This window comes from Artemia sp. Qi Xiang Cuo, chromosome 19, assembly GCF_049724085.1.
Source record: "Artemia sp. Qi Xiang Cuo chromosome 19, ASM4972408v1, whole genome shotgun sequence".
Lineage (NCBI taxonomy): Eukaryota > Metazoa > Arthropoda > Branchiopoda > Anostraca > Artemiidae > Artemia > Artemia sp. Qi Xiang Cuo.
The window spans coordinates 23,631,077-23,657,263 of record NC_142812.1 but is presented as its reverse complement, the minus strand read 5'-3'; the positions used below and the strand labels follow the sequence as shown (position 1 = coordinate 23,657,263).

The 26,187-nt window shown below is 35.4% G+C and overlaps 1 protein-coding gene across 2 annotated transcripts in view; it reads right to left on the bottom strand.

Annotated features, from left to right (window-relative positions):
- The window catches only part of LOC148940630 (uncharacterized), a 35,420-nt gene extending 35,115 nt beyond the window's left edge, over positions 1 to 305 (bottom strand). For both annotated transcript variants that reach the window (XM_089105349.1, XM_089105350.1), the window contains exon 1: positions 146 to 305. In XM_089105349.1, the coding sequence (XP_088961475.1) occupies positions 146 to 154 (9 nt within the window). In that variant the 5' untranslated portion in view covers positions 155 to 305. The remainder of the gene's footprint in view (positions 1 to 145) is intronic.
- Between the last annotated feature and the right edge of the window lie 25,882 nt (positions 306 to 26,187).

Genomic DNA, 26,187 nt, shown 5'->3' with positions numbered 1-26,187 from the left:
GGGTGGGGGCTAAAATTGATTATTATATTCGTAAAGAGCATAAAAAAGGCATCGAGTGGTATATTCACTTTAGTCGAAATTCAATAATATGATTTGGTAAATATTTACCAAATTGATTGGTTTATGAAAACACGAATATACTTACCCTGGCCATCTTTATATTTCTAATCCAATAAGCTTTGCACAAAAATCCTTAGATCATACGTAACTTATGTCAGAACTAGGATTGAAAAATAAACTCAATTCACTTTCTGTTAAAGTTCACTTTTCCTTTCACAATACCCACACCCAGTTATATTAGTCGACGCCGCTTTTACAACAATGATGACAATTAAAAGCTTACATACGATTTTATACTAGCGACCCACATAAGTTGTGACGTAGACCCTAAAGTACTAAACCGGGCGTCCCTACCCTTCGGGAAGTGTAGTAAAACGATAGCGAAAGCGGACCTTCCAAAGAAAGCAAAGTGATGCACTTGCTTTAACCCAAGGGTAGCCCAAAGTATGTGAATGGAATGCTGTATTAGACCTTCTGAATGAAGCTGGCCGAGGACGCGCCTTTTTTTCTTACCGGAATTTGAAAAATTGAGACATTAGTTTTGTCGTTGCAGGAAACGTCTGTCATTGCTTACATGAATGTTGCTTTATAGATCCAAGTTCAATGTTGAAACTTATTAGGAGAGGGGTAAGCAGAGAAGGCAAGGAACTATGTAGGAATTGTTGTTTTGTTTGTTTTTGTGAAGGGGGAGGAGATATCGTAAAAACAACTAAAATAGGCAAATTACATTAACAACAAAAAAGAACAGTGAAAATTTGAAAAATTTCCTGATTTCAGGGGGATAAGGGCAAGGCCCCAAAGACCCCCTTACGTAAGTTCATGAAAGAAGGTATACGCCAATCGGAATTGATATTGGTAGGGAGGCACAGAGGTTATCTTTGGGTATTATTATACATTTGAACACTGGGTAAAGGGGTGCATAGTCTTATGCTGTATGGAGAGTAGGCCTAATCAAGCAAGTGCAACAATTTTTTATCTTTGAAAGAAGTACCAAACATAGGTGAATTATATGGCAAATATTAAAAATGTAGGGAAAATCGCAAAGATGCCAGACAGACAGCACCCCTTACAGGGACATACGCAAGCGAAACATTCGGGCCCCCAAGCCCTGAAATCCCAAATTCCTTCAAATATCTGGATACTTCTTATTCAAATTATCCAATAGTTTTTTTTTTCTTATTGTCGGCCCACACCAAAAAAACATTGTGTGCAAGTCTTCCCCTTGGAATACGTGCTTGGACGGAACAGTATGCAGCTCCATCACTAAAATGATCAGGGGATTCAAACAGTACAGTGGAGATCTAAAGCTCAAAAATGGGGGTTCTGGAGCAAATAATCAAAACATACATCTTTTATGCTGTTTTTTTTAGGGTCTGTGCCCACACTCCTCCTTCAAATCCTGAGGTTCCCATGACCTTCTCTCTTATTTTTTGTATGTTCCATAAGCTTGGATGTTTTTTTTTTTATCAAATCCGTAGCCCCTCCCCCAAATGAAAATTAAAATGATATATACTTGCCTACCTAGACTGGTGTTTTTTTTCCTAATAGATAGAAAAGTGACCACTTGGTTTCATCAACAGTTCGTGGTAACGAACTGTAAATAACGAGCGACCCGGCTCAATAGCAACCGAAACTCTAAGACAAGGGATTTTGATACCAATAGATACATTAAAAGAATCAGATTTTAATGCTGATTTCAAATATATAAGTTCCATCAAGTTTAGTCTGAAAAAAGGGAAGAACATCCCCTAAAAGCTATAGAACCTTAATGAAGATCACATCATCAGGTTCAGCGTATCAGAGAACCCTACTGTAAAGGTTTCAAGCTCCTATCTGCAAAAATGTAGAATTTTGTATTTTTTGTCAGAAGAAAGATCATGCGTGTTTATTTTATTTATTTTTTTATTTTTTTTTTCCAGGGGTGATCGTATCGACCCAGTGGTCCTAGAATATAGTGGGAGGGCTCATTTGAACGGGAATTAAACGTTCTAGTGCCCTTTTTAAGTGACCAAAAAATGGAGGGCAACTAGGCCCCCTCCCACACGAATTTTTTTCCCAAAGTCGCCCGATCAAAGTTTTGAGATAGCCATTTTGTTCAGCATGGTCAAAAATATAATAAAGATGTCTTTTAGGATGACTTAATCCCCCAAAGTCCCCGGAGGGAAGGCAGAAAGTTATGAACTTTACCCAATGTTTACATATAGTATTGGTTATTGGGAAGTATACAACGTTTTCAGGGGGGATTTTTCTCGTAATAGGGGGGGGGTCGGGGGTTATATGGGAGGATCTTCATGGAGGAAGTTTTCATGGGGGAAGGGACATTGATGTGAAGGGGGCACAGGATTTCCCAGCATTATTTAAAAAACGATCAGAAATTAAATAAAAGGAAAAGTTTTTCAACTGAAAGTAAGGAGCAACATCAAAACTTAAAACGAACAGAAATTATTATGTATATGATTTGGTTCGCCCCCTAGTTCCCAACGCTTCCCCTTCTCAACGCCTCGCTCTTTACGCTAAAGTTTGACTTTCTCAAAACTTTTTTTTAAACAATAAAAAACTTTAGCGTAAAGAGTGAGGCGCGTTGAGGAGGGGACAGCCCCTTTCATATACGGAATAATTTCTGTTCGTTTTAAGTTTTAATGTCGCACGTTTTTGAATTAATGCAGCTTTGATTTTGGCTCACCGTACATGAATAATTAAAACGAAATTTGCATATTAATTTTCCTTATTTTTGGCTAATTGACTTTCTCGAAATTTTGTTCTGAAGTAACTCAAGAATTACCTTACGTAACGAACTTTTATATTCGTATTTTTATTACGTATATTAGGGAGTTCGATCCCTAGTCAATACCTCGCTTTTTAGGCTAAAGTTCGAATTTTGTTCGAATCACAAACCCCTGAATCACAAAGGCCGGTTAATTATATTAGAAAGATCTTTTGAAAGAACTAAAAAAATGTGGCGTAAAGAGCGAGGTATTGACTAGGGGGTGGACCCTCTCAAATATGTAACAATTTCTGTTCATTTTGTAATGTTGCTCCTTATTTTCAGTTGAAAAAAAAATTGCTTTTTTTATTTAGTTTCTCGTCATTTTTTTAATAATGCTGGGAATTTTGGCACCCCCTTAATGGGAATGTTCCTTCCCCCCCGGAAATATCCTCCGTGGAAAGATGCTCACCCATAAACCCTCTTCCGAACCCGATCCCCAACTAGAAAAAATTCCTCCTGAAAACACCTGTATACTTCCCAATAACCAATACTATACGTAAACAATGGGCAAAGTTTATAACTTGCAGCCCTTCCCCTGGGAATTTTGGGGGATTAAGTCATCCTAAAAGACATACTTATTAGATTTTCGACTATGCTGAACATAATGGCTATTTCAAAATTTTAATTGGGTGACTTCGGGAAAAAAATGAGTGTGGGATGGGGCCAACTTGCCCTCCAATTTTTTGGTCACTTAAAAAGGGCACTAGAACTTTCAATTTCCGTTCAAATGAGCCCTCTTACAGTATTCTAGGACTACTGGATCGATACGATCACCCCTGGGGAAATAAAAAAAAAAAAAAAAAAAAAAAAAAAAAAAAATATAAAAACGCATCCGTGATATTTTTTCTTGCAAAAAATACAAAATTCCACATTTTTGCAGATAGGAGCTTAAAACTTCTACAGTAGGGTTCTCTGATATGTGAATTCGATGGTGTGATTTTCATTAAAGTTCTATGAATTTTAGGGGGTGATTCCCCCTTTTTTCGAAAATAAGTAAAATTTTCTCAGGCGCATAACTTTTAATGGGTAAGACTAAACTTGATTAAACTTATATATTTGAAATCAGCATAAAAATCTGATTTATTTTACATATCTATTGGCATCAAAATTCTTTTTTTGAAGTTTTGGTTACTATTGAGCCGGGTCGCTCCTTACTTACACTTCGTTACCGCGAACTGTTTGATAATCTTCAATGGCTGCAGTGTTTTTAGGTGAAATCTTCACTGGGTTCACTGTTTCATGGGAAAAACCTTACAGTGGTGAACCTTTATTTGGTGCAGGCTTTATTAGCTGCAATCTTCCTAGGGATAATCTTTGGTAGGTGAAATATTAAGTAGGACAATTTTCCATGGCTGCAGTATTTCCGAGTGAAATTTTCACCAAGTTCAATGTTTTGTGAAAAAAAAAACATACGGCGCTGAATTATTAGCTGATGTTTCCATGGTGTAGTTTTCTATTCATCTAACCTCCCTGAGGAAATATTTTGTAAGGCCTACCTTCTATGTTTCCAACTTATTGTAAGGTAAAAAGTCGCGATCTCGGCGTTCAATTTTTGTAAATTTTTCTTATGGGTAAACGTTAATCTTTTGTATATAGGAATTATAAAAAACGATACAAAGTAATAGAAATGAAGAATTTTCTATGCACAAGTAAAGTCAAAAGTTCAAAGGATAAAAAATCGACAAATGTTGAAGAAGGGGCACTACCCTCCTCAATCCTATGTGAAGGATTACTGGGCTTAATCTGACATTTACTGAAAATTATTCATCCTTCAAATTCATTACGTTTTTTGTTGTTGTCTGGTGGGAATTGTATCCTTTTGCACGTCGTGGGGCTGAAGGGTAGGGCAAACCCATCTAGTATTCAATAATTTTTACTTTCTTCAATTTTGATCGCTTTTTTTTATAAAAAATAGACTATAATTTTAAAAATATACAAAATCCTTTTCTAATACCTATTTTAAATTCTTCCTTTTTTCTTTTCTTCTCCAATTCTTCCATTTTATCAAGAGTTCTTTGGTTTATACTGAAATATCCTGGATATAACTCCTTTCCTGGTTTCCTCTTCTTTTTCGTTTTGGTACTTAAGCATTAGATGGTCACTTTTATATATTGTGCAAGGAAACCAGTCAAGAAAAACCCGCCAGACGGGTTAACTGCAACATACCGCCATAGAGAAATGCAATGCAAAGCAGGGTTTTCATTGCGTTTAGGATATTTAAACTGTTGTTTTTTGGGGTTTAGGGGGGAGGTACCTAGGTTAGGTTACATATTTAATATATGCTATGCTTTAACAACAACACCCCCCCCCCTAATGTGGAAATATATAGCCCAAATTTGTTTATAAACTATTATATATTCATCCTATTCGATTTTATTTCATTATCATTAGCCAAACGTGACTTCTTTAGCAGTATATAGAAGTGACCATCTAATGTTTAAGTACCTTCGTTTTCTTCATGGTGGGTTGATGATGCTTTATGTAAAGGCTAGAATTCAACCGGGTGTTTTTTTTTTGTTTTTTTTTCGTACTCCTGAAAATAAATAAAAAATCAATCACATTTATTTCTTGTTTTTTACTCTAAGACTCCCGGGTTCATTGTCATCTAATTCATCACTAGTTCACTATCATTTCCTTAGTTCTGGATAGTTCCTTAGATCGCTCCTTAGTTCTGGATAAAAAAAACTATGTTTTTCTTTTTTAATTATTACTCGTGATTCATTTTTATAATGTGCAAAAAGGTATAATAAAATTTTTATATGTAGCAAAGGGCTGGTGTGATGGCCTCTGCCTTACGAAAGAACACTTTGCAGGCCAATGATCTATCCTTGCTCTGGCGGCAGCATGGGAACGGCATGCTTTTTTGAAGCCTTCATAAAAAATTATCTGCCTTGAAGGGGCTGCTCTTATGATGCTTAGGTAGTAGCTTGTGGGCCTTAAAGTTGGGCTAATGTGTTTTTTTTTTTCATTTTTACTCTGTGTTGCTTTAAATAAATAAAAATAATCTATTTCCTACTACAATTCTGGGAACCTGAACGGGGAGAGGGGGCTGCAATTCCTTCTAATATTAGTACTTTATGGTTGTTCGATCAGTCTTTCCTTTTGTATAAAAAACTGTGGGTTTTTGTATAGTTTTGTTCGTTTAATCAATTGCAATATCTATAATCTAATTGATAAACTCGTACAAAACGAAGTGATTCCTCACTGCCTCTTTGCCTTACGAACGCACGGTTTGCATGTCCAATTCTTAAAGAATTTGAACAAAATTTGAACGAATATAGAAGTTCGTTACGTAAGTTAATTCGTAAGTTACGTCAGAAAAAGATTTCGAGAAAGCCATTTGGCCGAAAAAAGTAAAATAATATGCAATTTTTGTTTTAATTATTCATGTACGGTGAGCCAAGATCAAAGCTGCATCAATTACAAAACGTTCAGAAATCATAGGCAGCGCAATATCGCTGCCAAAGTAAAGAACGATGTTGGCACAATGTATTTTTTTTTTCTCCATACTCGGGCACTTCGTATCGAAGTAGTTGTCGTAGAAACTTCGAAAAGGGCTCATTCGATTGTAAATTTGAGTGGCTAGTGCCCTTTTTAATATTCGAAAGCGATTGGAGGGCAACTAGCCCCCCCCCCCCCTACGCCCATCATTCTCCCAAACACATCCAATCAAAATTTTGAGATAGACATTTTTTTCAGCGTAGTTGATTTCCAGATAGAAAATATGTTTTTGAGGAGGACATTCCCCCACCGTCCTAAGAGCAAGGGTTTTAAGTTATGCCCTGGGGGTATATAAAGTTTCTCCAGAAAGCGTTTTCATAGAATCTTCTAAAAGAGCACACTCGATTGGAAATTGAAATTGCTAGTGCCCTTTTTAATAGTCGAAAGTGATTGGAAGGCAACTAACACCCCTTCCAGGCCCATCATTTCCCCAAGCATATCCAATCAAAATTTTGAGATAGCCATTTGTTCACCGCAGTTTAAAGTTCAGGAAATTATACCTTTGAGCAGGACACTCTCCCAATTGTCTCCAGGGCAAGGGTTATAAGTTATGCCCTGGGGGCACATAAGGTTTTTATTGAAATCTTTGTCGTAGAAACTTGAAAAATGGCTCATTCGATTAGAAATTTAAAGGCCTAGTGCCCTTTTCAATAGTCGAAAGTGATTTGAGGGCAACTAACCCCCCTCTCACGCTCACCTTTCCCCCAAACACATCCAATCAAAATTTTTAGATAGCCATTCTGTTTCACGCAGTTTAAAGTTCAGGAAATTATACCTTTGAGCAGGACACTCCCCCAACAGTTCAGGGCAAGGGTTATAAGCACAGTTTATATAATTAGCAGTATGATCATTCTCTATCTCTCCCATTATAAAAACCCGGACAGGGGTGCGAGTGCTCCGGAGAACGTTTTTGCAGATAGAAACATAGGCGTTATCAGATCTTTTCGCGGGTAGACAAGTCAGATTTCTCTTGGACGCGAAACTTGGCTTCAACGTTGGAACACTAATTTTGAAGAAACTAATTTTAAATTAATTTATTCCAATACATACATGAAAATCAGTAGTTAGTAGTGTAATGTTATTATTAGATGTTTTTAGGAATTAAAAATAGGTTTCGAAGTCTCAAGTTGGTTTCAAAGGCATTTTGAGAAAGTTTCTGCCAAAATACGTGTTCCAGGGTAATTGGACCGCTAATGGCAGATCAAATGAGAGGAGTTGTTTGTACGCGCCGATATAAATATAAATATAAATATATATATATATATATATATATATATATATATATATATATATATATATATATATATATATATATATATATATATATATATATATATATATATATATATATATATATATATATATATATATATATATATATATATATATATATATATATATATATATATATATATATATATATATATATATATATATATATATATATATATATATATATATATATATATATATATATATATATACTACGAAAACTTTACGAAAAAGAAAGTTTTTTTAAAGAATAGTAAAGGCCATATTAATTTTAAGATCAGTAGAAATAGAAGCCTACAATAATTCAAACTCAAAACGACCAGAAATTATTATTAAAGAATAAAAAAGGAAAGGAGAATAATTGGTATGGCGGTAACACTGCATATAAATTTATATGAATGTATATATAGTGGGCTGTAATAATGCAAAAGGTAAATATATCATTGGTTTAAGAATGGGAAGAAAGACAAGGAATAAATTTACGACGATAATCAAGTAAAAAATAAGTTTTATTTGAACAATGCCATAAAGCGATGACAATTGATTATGATGTTTGGTGCTTCGCTTTGATATTTCAGTTTTAAAAGTTTTATGTTAAATAAATTTTAAAAAAATTAAAAAAATTAAAAAAAATTCTGAAAATTCCCTAAGAATTTTACGAAAAACAATTCTTAACAGACGTTTGGTATTTTCTTTGATAGGGCTATTGTGGCAACTTTTACCACAACAACCAATAATTAGAACTCAAGTCCTAAAATTGTTCTCAATCAGGAACCCTTATCGCTATCTAAATTCAGAAAGTGCAAAGATTTTCAAACAGAGGTGTTTATTGTTTAAAGTTCAGGAAAGGTATGCCCATTTCATATGAAAACATTGATTGAAAACAAAACTAGTTTTATCTAGGCTCTCCGCCAAAACAGGTAACTAGATTTTTCAAATATCACAGGAACTACAATCTGAGAAAATAAATATCACGACGTGAAAAAAAAAATGATAAACTACCAGTTGCGGATCCAGAGGGGGGGGGGCGAGGGTTACCCCCGTAAAGTAGTGTAATTTACCTAATTAACGCACGTTTGCAATAATTAAAATTGCTCCCAACGTAAGTTTGTCGGATCAACCTCTTTTGCGCCCCCCCCCTAAAAAAATCCTGGATCCGCCCCTGAAACCATCACACCTACTCCACCACTTATTAGAAGAAGAAAAAATTCATTATTTTCACAAATTTCATCAACCCACCCGCCCCCATTTTTATAAAATCCTACATAGGCCGATCAGTTGAGTCCACGTAAATAATAGATTAAGTCATAATTTGTATATAAATTAATTCATACATGTGAGATGGGACACTTGCAAACCACTTGGCTGGCTCACCAAATTTTTTTCTGCTTTCGCAATTACGAATAATGCACTTGGTAACCATTTCTCAGTGATTGACGATAACAGACTAATCCGCTAAGGCAGAAACAAGTGGGAGGAGCTTTTTGTTCGCACCGAGACCGAAGACCAGAAATTATCTGCGATAAGCTTACTGTCTATAAACTGTGGTTATAAGTTATGCCCTGGGGCATATAAGTTTTTATTGAAATCTTTGTCGTAGAAACTTGAAAAAGAGGTCTTTCGATTGGGAATTCAAAGGGCTAGTGCCCTTTTTAATAGTCGAAAGTGATTTGAGGGCAACTAACCCCCCTCTCACGCCCACCTTTTCCCCAAACACATCCAATCAAATTTCTAGATAGCCTGTTTATTCAATGTAGTTGAAAGTTTTGGAGATTAGGTCCTTAAGGATGACAACCCCTCCCCCCACAACCCTCAGGGCAAGGGTTGTAAGTTATGCCCTGGGGTTATGTAAGGTTTTTATAGAAAGCGATGTTGTAAAAACATCAAAAAGGGCTCATTCAATTGGAAATTGACGGAGCTAGTGCCCTTTTAATAGTCGAAAGTGATTTGAGGACAACTAACCCCCCTCTCACGCCCACCTTGTCCCCAAACACATCCAATCAAAATTTTTAGATAGCCATTTTATTCAATGTAGTTGAAAGTTTTGGAGATTAGGTCTTTGAGGATGACCCCTCCCCCCACAAACCTCAGGGCAAGGATTGCAAGTTATGCCCTGGGGGCATGTAAGTTTTTTTTTTTATAGAAAGCGATGTTGTAAAAACATCAAAAAGGGCTCATTCAATTGGAAATTTACAGAGCTTGTGCCCTTTTAATAGTCGAAAGTGATTAAAGGGCAACTAACCCCCCTCTCACGCCCACCTTTTCCCCAAACACTTCCAATCAAAATTTTTAGATAGCCATTTTATTCAATGTAGTTGAAAGTTTTGGAGATTAGGTCCTTAAGGATGACAACCCCTCCCCCCACAACCCTCAGGGCAAGGGTTGTAAGTTATGCCCTGGGGGCATGTAAGGTTTTTATAGAAAGCGATGTTGTAAAAACATCATAAAGGGCTCATTGAATTGAAAATTGAAGGAACTAGTGTATTTTTAAATAGTCGAAAGTGATTTAAGGGAAGCTATCCCCCTTCTCATGCCCACCTCTTCCCCAAACATGCTATCAAAATTTTGAGATATCTATTTTGTTCAACGTAGTCCAAAGTTCTGGAAATATCCCCTCAGAGCCCCTCAGTGCAAGGGTTGTAAGTTATGCCCTGGGGGCATATACGGTTTATATAGAAAGTTGTTGTAGAAATTTCAAAAATGGCTCATTTGTTTGGAAATTGAAATAGCACCTTTTAATAGTCGAAAGTGAGTGGAGAGTAATTGACCCCCCTCCTACGCCCACTATTTGCCCAAACACATTCAATCAAAGTTTAGAGATAGCATTTTGTTCAACGTAGTTGAAAGTTCTAGAAAGTATATATTTAAGGATGACAAACCCCCCAGAGCCCCCCAGGGCAAAGGTTGTAAGTTATGCTCTGGGGGCATGTAAGGTTTTTATAGTTAGAGTTATCATAAAAACTTCAAAAGGGGCTCATTCCATTTTAAATTGAGAGGGCTAGTGCCCTTTTCAATAGTCGAAATTGATTGGAGGGTAACTAACCACCTACTCACGCGCACCCTTCCCCTAAACACATCCAATGAAAATTTTCAGATAGCCATTGTGTTCAACGTAGTATAAAGTTCTTGAAATTAGATCCTTGAGGGTGACACCCCCCCCCCCTCAGGGCCAGGGTTGTAAGTTATTCCCTGGGGGCATATAAGGTTTTTATTGAAAGTGTTGTCGCAGAAACTTCAAAAGGGCTCATTTTATTGGAAATTGAAAGGGCTAGTACCATTTTTAATCGTTTAAAGTGATGGGAGAGCGACTACCCATTTTCCTAAACACATCCAATCAAAATTTTGATATAAACATTATGTTCAACGTTGATGAAAGTTCTGTAAATTATGTCTTAGAAGATTACAACCCCCTTTAGAGCCCGTAGATTAAGGGTTGTAATTTGTGCCGTTGGGACATATGAAGTGTCTATAGAAATCGTTGTCGTAAAAACTCAAACAGGACTCATTCGACTGGAAATCGAAAAGCCTAGTGACCTTTTTAATAGTCGAAAGTGATTGGAAGGCTTGAAATTTTTTTAATTAAGATTGATGTGGGTATAATGTATTATTTTTTAGTTGTTGTTGTTTAGACCAGGGCACTTCTTATTGAAGGAGTTGTCGTAGGAACTTCAAAAAAGGCTTATTCAATTGAAAATAGAAAGGGCTGATGACCTTTTTAATAGTCAAAAGTGAATGGTGGGCAACTAATCCCCCTCGCATACCTACCTATACGTTTACCTTTATGTTTAAAAACTATGTGCCACGTTGAGATGCAATCGACATGCACTGTATTATTAATTACTGCCAAAACGACATCTCAACAATGCCTCAAGAACGACTGAGGGTATTATGTTCAAACTTTCGGGGCTACTTCTGCTCTTAAAATTTATTTAATTAAAAAAAACCTTTTCCACAAAATAAGTTTTTCAAAGAAAAGTAAAGAAGTCATTAAACAAAGAATGGGCAGAAATGAAATCAAATAATTTACCAAGCGTGAAACCACCGCAAACCAGCATCAATAAATAAATGAAAACGAAAACGAACAGAAATTACAATAAAAAACCGATTCAAACTCAAAACTAGCAGAAATTAACATAAGTTGGGCGCAAAACCTCTATGCCTTCCCAAGGCCAGAACAAAATTTGCACTTTACAGAAAAAATTTAAATGTTTTTACTTTTATAACGTTAATAAATCAAATAATATTAACATTTTGATTACTAAATATCAGTATATGTATATTAAACTGACACTGCAAATTCATTTTTATTTTTTTTTTTCAGTAAAGTGCAAATTATGTTCTGGCCTTGGGAAGGCATATGGGTTCGAATGGGAAGGAAGAATGGAGTTCTTTACTTTTCTTTGAAAAACTTATTTTTGTGGAAAAAGTTTTTTAATTAATTGAATAAAAATAACAAGTTTTTTTAACTGAGAGTAAGGAGCGACATTAAAACTTAAAACGAACAGAAATTATTCCGTATATGAAAGAGACTGTCCCCTCCTCAATGCCTCGCTCTTTACGCTAAAGTTTGACTGTGTCTCAAAACTTTCGATAGCCCCTTCCATATACAGAATAATTTCTTTTCGTTTAAAGTTTTAATGTCGCTCCTTACTTTCAGTTAAAAAAAACTTATTCTTTTTATTTAATTCCTTATAGAAATAAAACATAAGTATTTATTGCTTTTAGTACTATTCCGATTTTGCTCTTAAGACGGCAGTTAATTTTTTTTTTTTATGCTGAGTGACCAGAAATTAATATTAAACGGCTTTTTCACCAGAGCTGTTCCAAGAGGGGGGGGGGTAACTTGGGATAAGCCGACCTGGGCACCATGGTGGGGGGTATGCAGTGGGGGGGGGGGTTGCCAGCTTTGATCAAGTTTTCCACTTTGGTTCGGCTTTTTTTTGCGTTTATTGGAGTCGGGAGAGGGGCGCTGCAATTAATTTTTTCCCGGGCGACCCCAACCGTAGGAACGGCTCTGCTCTTCACAAACGAGGGTCTTCACTTTAATTTACCGCTATCTCTTGACTTCTCCCCTCGCGAGTGGCTGTTGTTTTGTCACTAGATTTGAACTTGGATCAAAATTTAGGTGACGGGGAGTGACTTAAAGACAATTTATCTAAGTTTCTTCTACAGTTGTTCAAACAGGCTTTTAAATACAAAACTTTTGAGATTATTTCAAGAGAAGTTACGATAAGAAGTAAATTTAAAGATAAAATGTGTCTCTTTTGAATGGAGTACCAGGAAAATCCTGATACAAGATTAGCGACTGATAACCTCCTAGCTCAAAACTCAAGGGAGGGCGTTAAACCTTCCCTGGATACTATCCCATTATATGGTCGTATTATTTAAACGTGTGATCAAACGTATACAGCAGAAGATAACCAGCGGGTGTATATATTTTCTAATAACAGTAGAGCTCTTACGTCTAATAAGACATAACAGCTGTTGACATGGGTGCGCGTAGATAGTAAGATATGCGGAGGACGGTCGAGTATTCATAAATTTGTTAAGAGGGGGCTAAATCCAAGAAAATACAGGCTGTTCATGCGAATATTATAGAAAATTAAGGACAGAACCGAAAAAATCTCCAGAACTCAGGTGAGGGCATGTTCCAGAACCATCTCCTCGCACATTTGCAATAGTGGACTGTATATATTATATTTTGTCATTCTCAGATAAAATTTTTGGCACGCTTCTCAGTTGCTTTCTTCAGAGATAGATGTCCTAAGGTAACCAAGCTTTAAAATCCGACATTCAATTATTCAGCTTACTTAAATAATAATCGGTAATTAGGTTTCATCGCTTTTAATTGTCATGATCTTGAACGATGCACATCGCTGATAATGCGTTCAAATTAAAAGTTCATTGGTATTATTTTAAATTGTGCATGTCTTCTTTTTTTGTTTCTTTCATTTTGTCTAATAGGTTTCATGCACGGGTTTTGATAGATCAAATTTGCATTGATTGGAGATTTATTAAGCATATGCAATCTGCTAGAAATGAGATTTCTGTTTAAAAATTTCCGGCACATTTCAATAGTTTAGCAAAACTTGCATCATAAAATTGTTGCCCTTAACATTAGCCATTAGACTTCCCTCCCCATAAATGAGTTTTGGGGATCCATTAGACCTCCCTCCTTGCATTTCCTCTCCTAAGCTGGAATCTGCTGGTCTAGGGCTTACTTGTGCATAAATGAACTGCCAGTTCAGATCTGATGAGCAGACAGTTTATTTTATTCTGATCTGATTAAGATTATATTTCTTTTTTTGTAAGATTGTTTTTTCTTAGCTAAATATGAAATTATTTTTGTTCATTCTGTCTTCTTCTACTTACGATTCGTACAGTGGCGGTTCTAGGCCTGGGCAGGGGGGCAGCTACCCCCCCCTCCAGTTTTTTGGACATCTGATATTTAATTCTGTTTATGTTATATTAAAAGTATACTTGTGGTATATCTTGCCCCCTCCCCCAGATTATTAGGCCTAAAACCGGTACTGGATTCATGAGTATAATGATGTAAGCAAATTTTTCAGGGGTGTTATTTCAATTGATCCCTATTGTAAGTTCAAGACATAAGTGTAATGCCAATAACAATTTAATTGCTCATTGATTATTTTTTCCTTATTTACGATATTTTATTCAATCAGTCTTTTATTGTTAGGTCTCCAGCCAGCGTTAAATATAGAGCTGTGTATTTTTTATCTTCTTTTTTTATTTATTTTGTACAACAGGCTAAACTTTAAATTTATTGTCAAAACTTGGGGCATTAGTTTCATTAAAAATTAAGCTTTAAACAAGAGTTAGGATAATTTCAGGCCAGAAAAAAACTCCCCCTCCAATGCCTTGAATACAGAATTTATGCCTGACTTTCAGCTAAGCCATCCAAATAATACACTAAATCATTTTAGTGCGACTTCTCTCGCAACAGTAAAATATTTTGGGAAGAATAGCTACCATTTAATTTTTAGTTTATGCAAATATGTTTGTCCTTGAAGTTTGGTTGAAGGGGCAAAACGTTAACAATTTTTTTTCGTAGCAGGTCGTTCGCGGTTGGGGTGGGAGGATGTCGTAAAGATAGATTTAAGAGAAATGGGAACTTCCTGGGCGAGGGTAAAGAGGGAGGTTTTGAATAGATTAGGACGGAGAAAGAGCATACGTAGCTGTGTTGGCCTCATGCAGTCTGGTGATGTGGTGATCTATTAGCAGTTATAGTAGTGGCTATAGAAATAGATATATTGCATAGGGTTAGGGGTTATTCGGGCAATAAAAAACGAAAATGAAAACAAAATATCCCACAAGCTAGATAACAGCCATTTAAAACAACATATTATAAACTTTAGTGACTAAGGTGTTTTTTGGCGAGTTTGGTAGTTTTAAACAAGAGAAGAGAGAGAGAGAGAGAGAGAGAGAGAGAGAGAGAGAGAGAGAGAGAGAGAGAGAAAGAGAAAGAGAGAGGGGGGAGAGAAAGAGAGAGAGAGGGAGAGAGAGAGAAAGAGGGAGAGAGAGAAAGAGAGAGAGAGAAAGAGGGAGTGAGAGAGAAACACAAGTAAAAATTATGCACAATATCCAACTGCAATATTACCAAATATAAATAACACGCTTCTTCTGTATTACAGACTTCTCATCATGACTTACTGTTCTGTTGCAAGACCTTCTGGCAGTCCAGCAGTCTAAAGTCCAGGTAAGTACGGAGCAATTCTCATCGTGTGAGGTGGGTAATAAATAAATAATACAAAGTGCCTAGAAATTCGGGAAATTTTGGATTTTTTGGGTGTCAGGATTTGATGCCTCCCTTTTTACGTGCCCTTTTTACGTGAAACTGTCTTTCTAAGTGCTATATCCCAAGAGGCTCGTTGTCGAAAAGAGTTCTGTAAATTCGAATGGAAAACGGAAAGTTTGTCGATTTTTGCAGGTAAATTTTCACAGACTTTATATACTACTATTGGCCTGCTGCTGAAAGGTAGCGAAGCATACATTTTACCACATAAAGATGTTCTGCGAACAGGCAGAGTCTCTTTACTCTTTGAAAATGCTTAATTATGATGACCGCGTCCAGATGCTGCATGCAAACCTTGACTGTGTTGGACTCAGGCGGCTTGGTGCTGCAAGGACCTGTTAGCAGTAGTAGTAGTAGTAGTACTACTATTACGATATACTTTTTTTATCTGTTGATTCTTCGCAGTATTTATGTCAGTTTTTTTAGGCTTTTAGATTCTGTTATTTCCTACCAAGAAAGCATAAAAAGAACAGGGTACCAACTAAAATGAGATATTTTATTTATTTTGTGACTTTAACCCTCCCACCTCAAACACTGGATGGGGAAATCCGAGAAAACTTCTATTATCCCGTGTGAAAAAAATGTTTGCCTTCATTTTAGTTTATTAGCAGACATCCCTTTCGATTATCAAAAATTATACTTTTGAGCTTTTTGTTCCCCCCTCCCCGCACTTAAGGATAAATATATCTCACTTTTGCCACGGGTTAGTACAATCAATTTCGTATATACGCTAGCTAGCTCATTTTTCTTTATCTAATGGTAATAAATCACTTTGCCTTAATATATTGTTGATTGGCCTCTTTTTTCATTACCTTTCTTTTTGTTATTGTACTCTCTGAGCTTGCTTTTGGTTAAAAACATTGCTTTCGGTGGGCTTAAAGCGGCTTAACTTATTGGCACCCGCAAAACTAGGCGTGCTGGCAGAAAAAGCAGTGTCAAAGGTATAAAATAGTATAGGCCTACCCCTGTGACAATGATTATGCACACCCTTTATCCCAAAAATTTGTTTCCAAATAAGATCGCATCATCAAAAGTATAGAGTTGAAAGTCAATTTATTAGATAAGATAATTACAAGAACTGATAGCTTATGTAATTTTATCGAAGAAGGATGTGTCAGCAATTCTAAAACAAACAAACATAAAGGAAAAAATAAACCCTACCAATATAAGAAGAAAAAGGAAAGAAAATATGAGCAAGTAAGGCAAAATGAAAGAGTAAATAGTGATTACGATAAATCTAGAAAATGTGAATAGCTTTGATTAAATTACAGTGTCGTCAGAGTCTATACGAGGAAAAATCCAAGAAAGAGAAAGAGAGTGAAAGAGGGAGATGAGAGAGAAAGCGAGAGAGAGAGAAAGAAAGAGAGGCATATAAGAAAATTAAATTGTTCATCTATTAAAAAGAATGGCGTCAACAGTTACTTTTGGACCTCAAATATAAGCTAAGATTGCCTACAAATCTAAGTTATTTGATATAGCAAGTGAATCACCATCACTCTATATATATAAAAAAGAAATCAAAAGAGATAGTTTTTTCCGCCTAAAGTAGCAGGGATTGAATGCATTATTGATTTATTTATAATTCGTTTTGTAAATCCCTTTCCGATCTCCGTGAGTCAATGTTTTCTTTGTTTTTTTCTTTCTTTCTTTTTTTTCTTCTTCCTTTCTTTCTTTCTACCTCTGTACTCTGTGAGAGTTATTGAAGTGCAATTTGTTTTTTTTTTCTTTATTATTAAAGGAGACGCACGAGTTGCATCTCTGTATTCTTTGTACTAATTTTGTGTATAGTCAAACCCGAAACCTGAAGCCTAGTCAAACCCGAAACCTGAAGATTTTTGAACTTCCCCCGTAATTCCTACGATAATTGTTTAGTTTATTAAAATTTCCAAAGGATTTGAAGCCTCTAGGATACCACTCATTGGAATTTCTTGACATCTTAGGATTTCAGTCCTGCGCTTGGTATTTTCGGAAGTAGGTACGTTGAATCTAGCCCTTAAAAATTACTAACTATAGTATTATTATTATTTAACAAATTGCTTCATCTTTGGATATTGAGCAAGTCAGTTTGGGGATACTGAAAATTCTCAGTGGCAACCCTTTCTTCTACTGAATTACTCTGCGCCTGTCCGACTAGAGCACACGATGAAGCCCAATAACCTGTTAAAACTGTCCTAAGAAAAATAATGTCCTGATTTATACAGAGCACCTTCATTACTCACTACACATAACCATATATCTTTTACGAGTTCCATAAATCCAATTAGCTAAGTTCTAATTTGACTGTGGTCAGTTAATTGCAAGAAAAATTTCTGAAGCTTTTGTAACAATTTTGGCAAGAGAAACTTTTAAGTAATGTTTCTTCTTTAAAAATTCGCAATGATAGAGACAGGAGCGTCAACTTGCAAATTGCATGGAGAGGCAAATGTATTTTTTAAAATTTTGGAGGAGGCAATTTTCCTTTTTTATTTTTTTTTAATGAAAATGCCTTAAAAGGCATTTTTAAGTGAAAATAGTAAAAAAGGGGTATTTTAAAAGTGAACTATTTCTAGTTATGATCTCAACCAAAAGTTTATGCTATTACTATTTATTTTTTCAATTATAGAGTTAAACATATAATCGACTTAAAAACTGACATAATATCTGTACGGTGTGCGTGTACCTGAACTTCCATTTAACTGAACTCCCGTTCAGCTGAATTCCGGTTGAACTGAACTCCCGTTTGGTCTGTTATTTTTCTGCTCTCCAACGATTTTATCATATAAACGAAAGACGAAAATTATAATCTCATTCTATAGCTGAGATTAATTCTATCTATCTACCAATTAAATTTTTTGAAACTCGGTGCATAAGATTTTCTAGATTAAAAACACCATGAAAATTGGTGAAAAATCGCAGAAAAGAAAACAATTTTCCCATTTTTTCAAGTAAGTTTAGAACCTTCTCTAAGAAAATATCTAAGTTTTTTTTGTGCTTTTTTCTTTTTTACTAATACTCCGTCTTTTGTACCTTTTTTTGACGGGGAATAAATAAATAATAATAATAATATTAATTCTGACTCTGTAAATGAATAGGTCTGAGACTAAATTCCAGCAATATAAGTCCTTGTGGCGTAAGTTGCAACTTCAGGTTTGTCGCACAAATCGCTTGTTTCAGGGAGAACATATACCTGAATGTTTGAAATACGGTCTGAAAAAATTCTCTCATAAAATTTCAGATGAACATTTTTCCATTCTTTGACTTTTATTGCTTATTTCAATTTCATACCACCAGACAAATGGGTATCTTCATCATCGTAATTATGACTGTAACTAAGTGACAACAACAAAGATGAGTAGGATCATGGCCAAAATTCGCAAAAATTTCCAAGACACATCTCAAAGCTGACCTTGGTAGTAAATATGCTCTACACCTTCAACTTTCATATGAATTTAGCGTTAGTGAAAATCAATGTTCTGGCACTTTGATTGCGAAAGTACGGAAGTGGTCAATCCTCACTTGATATAATCCATTATTGATTATAGTCATCATAAAACATAGTGATTTTATGAGAACAATTTGACTACCATAGCTCCCGGAAGACTTCACTATTTAAATTGTAATAGTGGCTTTAATGTCTATTCAAGCGTCTATTTCTTTCCTTCCTTTTCCCCTGGAATCTAATAAAGGACTATATTTAGCTAACAAAAATACAGTCAATGAATCATACACTGGTGCCAGATCCGGGGTCGTATAGACATATATACTGGAAGGACCGACCCTGGGGTAAAGGAGTGGAGCAACTATATAAAGACAAAATACTGAATATAGTCGGAAAATCTAAAAAAAGACAAAAATCATCAAAACTTAAAAAATACAAAAATTATTACGTATATAAAGGGGGTTACCCCCTCCTCAACACATCGCTCTTTACGCTCAAGTTTAAATTGGGTCCCAATTCTTTAATAATGACACCTGAAACACAAGGGCCGTTTAATTAGAACAATAGGAAACATTTTTAAAAGTACTAAAAAACTTTAGCGTAAAGAGCAAGGTGTTGAGTAAGGGGCAACCCCCTTTATATAAGTAATAATATAAGTAATAATTTCTGTTCGTTTTAAGTTTTAAACAAGTAAAATGAATCATTTTATGCAATTCTGAAAAAAAAAGATAACTTTCACTGCTTTCAAAGTTTGGTAACTACAATATATATATATATATATATATATATATATATATATATATATATATATATATATATATATATATATATATATATATATATATATATATATATATATATATAGTCGGAAAATCTAAAAAAAGAAAAAAAAACATCAAAACTTAAAAAAGACAAAAATTATTACGTATATAAAGGGGTATATAAATTATTACGTATATATTATATATATACATATATATATATATATATATATATATATATATATATATATATATATATATAGTCGGAAAATCTAAAAAAAGAAAAAAAAACATCAAAACTTAAAAAAGACAAAAATTATTACGTATATAAAGGGGTATATAGATTATTACGTATATATATATATATATATATATATATATATATATATATATATATATATATATATATATATATATACATATATATACATATATATTGTATATTGTAGTTACCAAACTTTGAAAGCAGTGAAAGCTATCTTTTTTTCAGAATTGCATAAAATGATTCATTTTACTTGTTTAAAACTTAAAACGAACAGAAATTATTACTTATATTATTACTTATATAAAGGGGGTTGCCCCCTACTCAACACCTTGCTCTTTACGCTCAAGTTTTTTAGTACTTTTAAAAATGCGTCTTAGCCTATTGTTCTAATTAAATGGCCCATGTGTTTCAGGAGTCATTATTAAAGAATTGGGACCAAATTCAAACTTTAGCGTAAAAAGTGAGGTGTTGAGGAGGGGGTAACCCCCTTTATATACGTAATAATTTTTGTCTTTTTTAATTTTTGATGTTGCTCCTCACTTTCAGTTGAAAAAACTTGTTTTTTTTTTAAATTTCTGATCGTTTTTAAATAATGCCAGGAAATCTGGCCCCATCTCAATGGAGAAACCCCCTCCTCACAGAAACTTCCTCAAGACAATTCAATATCGGTGTAAATTTACCCCGGACAATAACTCTTAATCATTCTGCGCATAATACTGAGATGGAAAAGAAAAAGCAAGACAAAAAAAAATACTTTGTATTAGAATTCTGGCAAATTCCCCCAGTGCATAATTTCCCCTGCAAAATTCACTCTCTGGAAACTCTCCTCCCCATGAAAAATTTACCCGTCGAAAACCTCCCAGCATAAAATTTGTCCCCCCCCCACCCGACAATGTATGCATACATCTCAATAACAAACACTATGCCCAAACAATGGCCAAATTTATAACCTAAAGACCTATCCACTGGGGCTGTGGGGGGCATGTTATACCCGAACGCATGTTTATTTGGCCTGTTAACTATGATGAACAAAATGCCTATCTCAAAATTTTGATCAGACGATTTTGGGAAAAAGGTGCGTGGGAGGAAGCCTAGCCCCCTCCCACGCACCTTATTGTTATACACCTAATTGTTATTGTTATCCACCTAATTGTTATACAGGTCTAAAGTTCCATAGATTCCCTGTTGGAATTTACTTATTATGGTGCCCTTATGATTATCATGATCCAAAGTTCCTCCTAAAAAAAGGGTTCTAATACTTTCAGTGAAAACGGCCTGTTAAAACGGAAATGGTCTGACTTTTATGAGCGTATAACTTCATTGTTTGAGCTGCTGGGTTGACAGCTGTTCCCCACTAATTAATGACTTTATCTTAGAACATTTGGCAGAAGTCAGCCTTTAAATATATCCAATCATTAAGCCTTCATTAATCCGGTTTATTTTATTAACAAATATGTGGAAAATCAGCAAATGCACCATACCTTTAGTATTTTGTTATGTTTTACAAAGTGTATAATGACTGAAAATATTGCAGGAAACAAATAGGGGCATGGAAAAAACTGTTAAGATTAGTTTTAAAACCTTGAGGAACATTAATGTGATGATCGATAACCTGATGAAGAATAGAGTAAGATTTAATGTACTAGACAGACTGAGAAACATAATCGAATTTCGTTTTCAGATGAGTAAAGATCAGCCATCTATTGACATTTTTTTCAAGCCTATTGGAAGACAGACACCTCAGAATAAAATTTTATGCATTGACAAGGATCAGTCTCCAAGTCCTACAGGCCATATAATTGAGATTTCTTATAGCCAACAACCAACAACGAGCTCCCAGAATGTTAATGATTGTCTAGTTAGGAGAACTTCAGAAACATTGAGAAAAAGAAAAAGCATGACCATAGTCAGTAATAAAACCAGTGAAGAAGAATCTCATACATACTCACCTATTTAGATCAATATTAGAGAACAGTATTCTGAAGTGGAAGATTTAGACCGAGACAGAAATATAAGAAGCAATCGGGTTGTTGAGTTTTATTACAGATTCAGAGTTGAGCCGGTCTGCGAGCACTGCTGTAGCAGTGCTTATTCAGTCAGTGCAGTGCAAATTCAGTCAGACAGCTCAACTGTTGTTGCTAGCTGTAGCAACAGTTTAGAAGATGACGAAACGCCTTCAGTTACTGATGAAGCAGAATCACATGTGACGGCTGCTGGAGCTAAGAAAGACACTAAAAGGAAGCAGAATGACAAAAGAAAACTTACACCAATTTGGAATATTGACCTTGAGGGTAAACAGTACATCGCAAAAGGCCACACAGGACAGCTTCACTGTATTCTGTGTAATACCAACTTAGCAGGTAGTAGTTTTCATATTAAGCACCACCTGAGCAATCCTACTCATTTAAAAAAGGTGTCTGCAACACTTAGTACTGCTCCCATGGTACAGTTCTCAATACATAGTATAGAAACGAATGACAGGCTTCTAAGAAGTCAGAAAATCAGGCAGGTCGAACTGATTTTAAGTGGATTTCTGGCAAGGCATAACTTGGCAATCAATATTATGAAAGAGCTTCCCGAAAACTTAAAAAGAGCATTTTCTGACTCGGATATTGCAAAGGGTGTTCAGTGTGGTCGTACAAAAACTACACATGTGATTAATAAAATAATTGGAGAAGTAGCTTATGTGGACTTGTGCAACCTGATGAGAAAGAACTGTTTTTCGGTAATCATTGATGAAAGTACTGATGTGAGTAATTCAAAAAGCCTAGTTTTTGTTATTCGTCATGTCGATGAAGTAAAGGAAGCTAAGAATGGTGGATGGAAGAAAGTTGTGAAGGACTCATTCTTGCAATTGGTTGAAGAATCTGAAGAAGCAGAATCTAATTGGTTTTGGATCAGATAATGCATCTGTGATCATGTGAGTACAAGGTGGTGTGCAAGCAAAGCTTTTCCTTGATTTACCAAACCTATTTGTTCTTGGGTGTACATGCCACTCCATCCATTTGTGTGCCAGTGCAGCAAGTCATAAGCTACCTACAGACGTAGAAGCATTCTGTCAAGACCTCTACAATTACATTGGCAGAAGCCCCAAAAGGGCTGGTGAGTTTGTCGAAATGCAGAAGTTCATGGAGCTTGACGAACACAGAATCCTGCGCCATGTCACAACTAGGTGGCTTTCCCGATTTCCAGTTATTATGCGTTATCTCGAACAATGGGATTGTTTGATACTTTTCTTCCCGAGTGGAAGCTTTAAAGAAGGAAACAAGCCAGCCAAAGCCACAGCTACACTCGAAAAATTGCTGTCCCCGACATTCAAAGCTTATTTTGCTTTCCTCACATATATCCTACCATTTGTTACTGACCTTAATCGGTTGTTTCAGTCACAGGGTACCAAAATCCACATCTTGTACAGTAGAATTAGTGAGCTGTATAAAGAGATTGTCAACCACTTCATGAAGCCGAGCTATGGGAAGAAGACAGAAGCACCTTTGATACAGCTCAGGGACCCACAACACTTACATAAAAGTAGTAGACCGTGGTAGTCGTGTTACTAGAGATTATATTTATTAACAACAAAATTTCGTTATCAGCTGCAACTTCCTTCAAAACAGTTTTTACGGAATATATGATAAAACTGAGCGACGAAATTAGGAAAAGGTTTTTCAGTTCAAAATACTCGTCGGTTAAAAACTTAGACAGACTGGACCCAAAGATAGCTATGTCTCTTGACCACTCAAACTTAAGCATTGTCCCTCTACTTGTCCATTTTCCAAATTTGGCCAAGGAGAATGATGTGGAAAACATTGCCAAAGAATGAAAAAGGCTGCCATTTTGCGCTGATCTCAAGAAATGTGCAGATTCTGACCCAGTTTATTTCCGGTTTAAAGTACTGGAACGATGTGATGGTCCTCAATTCAAAAGTTTCCCATTCCTTGCTGAGTTCATGATGAAAATGCTTCTCCTACCATATTCTTCTGCTTTTGCCGAGAGGGCTTTTTCAGCTGTTAATTTAAACAAGACAAAATTGAGAAATAGACTCGGCTGTTCTGGGTGCTAAACGAGTCGTTACCAAGGACTGGAAACCCCCCATGAGCATGGTGACATACCCCAACTGGCAAAATACTGGAAAAGGGTACAGAAAATCTGCAACTGCAAGTGCCGCTATGGCTTCTGACTCAGATAGTGATGTTTAATGTCATACTTTTAATTATTTTCTGATGTATACCTTTTGCAGTATAGAGTAGTTGGAAACTCAGATAACCCAAAGCTTATAAAGCCAGTTCCAGTTTTAAAAATAAAAGATGCCGTTATCTAGATGTTTAAGGTGATTTAAAAAATAGTGAACGACATGGTGAGCCTCTATTGTACCATTCGTGGGGATATATCAAACTCGACCTTACAAGGTGAGTTGAGTATCTTTTAAAGGCATTTTGGAGAAAAATATTGTTTCAACATTACAATCTCCAGTACGTGCTAGACCAGACCATAGCCCCCAAAGTCATTTCTTTAATCAGTCTCAATTTAAAAAGAATTTTTTTCCTGTATTGTTTGTAGGCGGTAGCTTATATTAGGGTAGGGCTACAGGAACGATCCTCCCCTCTATCGAGATCTTCATAAAAGGGAAAAGGGGGATTTTTATGCAAACTATTAAATGGAAAATCAGGTCTCAGCAACTGCTTTTCGGCAATATGTTGTAAGAATACAAGGTTAAAATGCAATTTTAGCCCCTGATTTGTATTAAAATCGTTATTTGGGATCAATTTCAAGCGGTGCTATAAATGGTCGTAAATGGCCGAAACGACTTTTGTTGATCTGTAGTAAAATGTTTCTATAGTAATATATGTTACTCCGAACAATTTCTTCAAGTACTTTCAGGAGCAATGTACTGTATTAGAAGAGAAAGAAAAACAAAGGAATGGAGAGCGAATATTTTGAGATGACCAATGCCTCTCTTCTTCAGCGCAAAACGAAATAATGTATCCAAGGAAAGTGCCGAAGAAAAAACCAACAAAAAACAAACGCTGAAAATCAATGTGAAAAGAACCAAAAAACAAAGAAAAAACCAAAAACTTAAAAGATTAATAAAATTCAAAAAAGCCAAAATTTATAAGAATTAAAACCAAATACCTAACAACCCTAAAAGCGAGCTATTCGCCAATGTCCGCGATTTGCACAAAATCCAAAAAATTATTCGCTTTGTTGTGTGTTTTCAGTATTTTCATTTGGCCTTTAAAAACCCCATTTTTGCTCGTTTTTCTTTCTTTATGTTTTATCAGGCCAATGTGGTTTAAGAAATTATCTTTATGAAAATTTCTTATGCAAAATTTTCATAGTACTTTATAGTATTGTTAGTACTTTATAGTACTTTTTAGATAGTACTTTATGTCACCAACGATCCGCATGTTACGCTCCGCGTAACACGCGGAAAAAAATTTGGGATACGGTACAATTTTTTTATCTTTGGTACATTTTTCATGCAATTTGTGGTACATTTTGTTTTGAGGTGTTGGTAACACTGCTAATAGCTTGTCTGTGCATAGCATCGGACGGTTTAGTTACAATAGAGAAAAATAAGGCGCCAAATTATAAGATTTTTATAGAACAATAGCAAATAAAAATCTTTAAAGTTTTTTCTTCAACTGTTTGAAAAGCACAGGTGTCCAGGTAGAAACATAAGAATTTATTTAAGCAGGATCCAGGAGGCGGGGGACAACCAAACTAATAGAAAGGGCATTGCCGCACAAATCATATGGAAATGATACGAAAACATGAAAAATAAAATAGAATCCATAAGGTCTTGGAGGGGAGACTCAATAAGCCAGAAGGCTTATTGAGTACAGCCTGTAAGCGCAAAAACGATGAGCTTTTTTCGACGAAAAGCCTGTACTCCATTTGGAGGAGTTTCAAATTCAGAGAACATGGACGCTCACCCAAGACGTTTTCTAAGCACATTTTTCTAAACACACCCATTTTAAGCTTGACATGTGACCCGTCAATTTATTCCTTTACCTTGACTTCAGATAATAAACCTGAGACTAAAAATTTCTTAAATAAAAAACAAAACAAGGCATAAATACCAACAATTGGTGATGGTGCGGGGGTGAGGTCTAATTGAAGCATCTGGAAATCCACCGAAAGCTCGAGACTTCACACCCAGCAACTGCTTGTTGTTGCATTATAATGAGAGACACCTACTGCAGAGCTTTGACCATGATGTGAATCTGTATGCAACCTTTGGTAAATACAGTGTCCAAAAAAGTTTATACATCTTTTAAATAATAGTAAACAATTATTAACTAATTTGGTGATAGTTATTTTTTTCAGATT